This window comes from Triticum urartu, unplaced genomic scaffold (genome assembly GCF_003073215.2).
Source record: "Triticum urartu cultivar G1812 unplaced genomic scaffold, Tu2.1 TuUngrouped_contig_5431, whole genome shotgun sequence".
Taxonomy (NCBI): domain Eukaryota; kingdom Viridiplantae; phylum Streptophyta; class Magnoliopsida; order Poales; family Poaceae; genus Triticum; species Triticum urartu.
In genome coordinates, this window is record NW_024116106.1 from 1 (window position 1) to 3,704 (window position 3,704).

A 3,704-nucleotide genomic window follows, 5' to 3' on the forward strand; every position below is an offset into this window, starting at 1 on the left:
TCCCCGGGGGACCTCGGCCCGGGCGTGCCGGCCGCCCCCTCCCGCCGGTCGCTTCGCGGCCGCGGTAAGAAGCTACTCAGCTCGCTTTTCTTGTTATTTCTTGCACCAACCTCTTATCATGTGTACTAATCACTGCGTTGAACCATGTCAAATGTCTTCCTGAAAGTTCCGGTTTTCACATCCGACAATTGAAATGATCTGCCACACGTTGCTTCTCCTGATATGTTGAACTAACCTGCAAGATGGCGCTAATGATTTGTGTGCCAGGTGGAATCGAGAAATTGACCATGATGGACATGTCGGTAGACATGGTGAACAAGTGGCGGGAGTTGGAGAGTGCTACTGACGACGGCCCCGAGATGAACTTTATCGTTGGAGATGAAGAGTATCTTCCTATCAAAGAGAAGTAAATACCAACCATGTTATACTTTCAGTGTGTTTGTTGGTTCCATTTTCGTATGATTAGAGTAAACTGCACTGGATCAGCATACTTTCTCCAGCTCCCTTGAATGCTAATGTATTGGGGGCCCCACTTTATATATACACCAAAGAGATAAACTGTCAATTTGTAGTCTGCTAGTCTGCTATCTTATGCTTGAGTGGGTCAATATATTTTAGGTGTGAGTGGCTAATTGTCAAATTTAAAAGTAAATAAATTGTGATCTTGCATTGTCTACTCCTCTATTGATGTGGCTCTTGGTTTCTGAAGCTCCCAGGATTTGATAATGAGCTGTCTTGGACTTCATTGGACAAATGATCTACCTGGAGCAATGATACAGGTAAGTCTTTTATTTTAAACCCTGAAAGCATTAAGTTATCAAGCACTAAAACATCTGAACTATGGTAATTGGCTGTCCTTTGATGGCAGTGTAGGTTGGCGTTGAAGCCTGATGGCCTTTTTCTTGCAGCAATTCTTGGCGGGGAGACTCTGAAGTGATAATCTTAGATTTACCATTTATCGACATTTCCCAGTTTCTTGTTTGACTTGCCTTTTCTTGGATGCTATGATCAGGGAACTAAGAATTGCATGCACAATTGCTCAAATGGAACGTGAGGGAGGCATCAGTCCTCGAATGTCGCCATTAGCACAAGTATGATTCCTTTATAATCCGAGATTTCGTCCAATGGGGATTGCTTGTTCTTCTTGTATGCCTCTGTTGAATAGCCTGTCATTGCAAACCATTGCCTTTACCTTGACTTATTAGTGTCTTTGGTTCTAATGGCGACATTGGGTTGTACATTTCAAGGTCCGTGATGCAGGAAACCTTTTGTCAAGGGCAGGCTTCGCCCTTCCAGGAGTTGATGTAGATCGATATACAGTCAAGTACAATAGTGGTGCGTACAAAAAAACTTGGATTTTCCAATTAGTGAATTTCTTCGTACAATATTTTGTGAAGATTGAATGAACATCTTTTCTTTATTCTGACTGCTCAGTAAATATTCTTATGACTATCAGATTGCAATGGTCACTTTTGTCTCATGGACATACAATTAGCAATGTTGTGTCTGATAAATATATTTTATATTCAAGAACCACGTTAATTTGTTATTGTTTTAAACATCTCCACAATATTTGCATATGTCGATTCACCAAGTTATTTATTTGTCCTAACAATTTTATTACTTATTGCGAACTAGCTCTTGAACTTGTGGAACATCTTAGAGCAATGGCAGAAACAAATGCTCTCTTTCAAAGAAGCCCTGTGAGCCTTTCTTATCATAATGTTTACTGAAAATGGCTTAGTCCCAATTAATTTAGTTAACATGGTAACTGAATTTACATTGGTTTTCTATTGGCAGATATTAAAGAGAGATACAGCACTAGCTACTGCAGCCATTTACCAGTCAATGTTTGGGTTAGAAGATGGAACCATTCCAGCAACCTTTCAGGTTTTGTACAGTTAAAAAATAATATCCCATCTTGTCCAACTTGACTAAATACAGAATAGAAACCATGCAGTTCCTCATTATAAACATTCCATGTATTTAAAGTTTGTTACTCCATTCATTTCATATTGCAGGGTGCAGTTCTTTTGTTTACGGTTTTCCAACTTGACTAAATACAGAGTAGAAACAATGCAGTTCCCCATTAATTTTCTGATCTTACTCTTAGTGCTTTCACTCCGTTCTGCTGTACATATGCATAAGCAACCAATCTTCACTGCACCGGACTCGCCTAGGAGAGCGGGGAGTAAATCTGAGAGGGGAAATGCATGCGCAATTCACGCTTTCCAAAACAAAATAAATGCAACTGGGCTAATTTGGACTTTTTCTCAACAGTTTTCACTGCTTTTAAGCCATTTAAATCTCCATGCTAAGAACAAACATGCTCTTTGTATATATTGCAATTGAGTGAGTAGTTGTTTTGTGCAGGTAATTTACATGACTGGGTGGAAGGAGCATTCATCACAGCAAAAGCCTAAGAGAAGGGGTTCTGCCACTGTATCATTTGGTGACATAAGGAAACAATTTGGTTCCAACCAAGACTGAAGAACTTTATGAGCTATGGTAGGATGATGGCGCCGAGTTCATTTCTGTTGTCTACTATTCTTCATTCACCACACTTCTGCAGCTATGCTTATCCTTTGTGCTCTTTTACCTCCATGTAGAAAACATCTCTCGAGGAAGGAAAAGAAAACCCCTATTTGCTCACAACAGAACTTGGGGTTTCCGAGGCTTCCCATTTGTGGAAAAAGTGTACTCTGTTGGTTCCCACCAAAACTTGCGGAAGCGTTCCTTGCATCGCTCACAATCCTCTTCTTGTGCATCTGGGTTGATCTCGACACGCCCTGAAAACTGGAAGCGGATCATGGAGTGGACGAAGGAGATGCTATATATTTGTAGTCTGACCCTAGCCTACGTGTTTCCACTGTATGCAATTAATATCCCATCACATGGAAAATGATGTTTTTGTAGAACAAAAATGTTGCGATAGCTTTCGCCAAATCTCATTGAAGTTCTCATTGAAACTTATTTGCTTTGAGTTGTGAACTTATTTGGTTTGGAGACTTTTTATGTTACATGGTGTGAGACATGCTATCCCTATCTATCTATCTTTATCATGTTGTTTAAGTTCATATTTGTGGAGCCATGTTATTATTCTTTCCCTTATATATTGCTTCATTACATGTTGCAAATGCATGTTTAGTGTACTAGTCGAATGCCCGTGCGTCACCACAGGAGATATAAAAAAATAATGATGTTACCGATCAAATCATTGCACTATTCAATGTTTGATGTGCTTACTTTGGAGTATAATATATTCTGACCAATTTGGTTATAAAGAATACATTATTTATTTAGGTGTATCATAGAAGTGCTATGAGCCCCAACCTTGTTTGTACAGGTTCCAGTTGCCGCCTTCAAGGGTGCAGCTAGTGGATTCGCGGCACCTTGCATTGTGCGAGGGCATGAATTGAATAGTGAGTCTTTGTGACACTTGAGAGCATTGTGCCTCCACACCCCTCCAACAGAGACATATCTCCCCTGGATAAGGAAACTTTGGAAACACATCCATCTCCCCCAAATAAGAGAACTTTGAAAACACATCCCCGTCTCCATCGTCTCCACCTGTGATTATCTCGTTCCTTTACTTGCTGCTAGATTCCGCCTTGTGTTTACTCTTGCTAGCTTGTGTTGCTCCTTGTGCTTGTCATATAGGTTGTCCACCTAGTTGCATATCTAGACAACCTATCATTGCTGAT

At 40.4% G+C, this 3,704-nt stretch overlaps 1 protein-coding gene across 1 annotated transcript; it reads left to right on the top strand.

Annotated features, from left to right (window-relative positions):
* Positions 1-41: 41 nt before the first annotated feature.
* Positions 42-3,077, top strand: LOC125529216 (putative methyltransferase At1g22800, mitochondrial; the record flags this gene model as incomplete). The annotated part of the gene is given in 10 exon segments (XM_048693623.1): positions 42-64; positions 268-406; positions 710-779; positions 869-933; positions 1,013-1,091; positions 1,248-1,335; positions 1,639-1,703; positions 1,801-1,890; positions 2,374-2,508; positions 2,610-3,077. Coding segments are annotated over 9 exon segments (736 nt in total), but the record flags the coding sequence as incomplete, so codon positions are not given.
* Between the last annotated feature and the right edge of the window lie 627 nt (positions 3,078-3,704).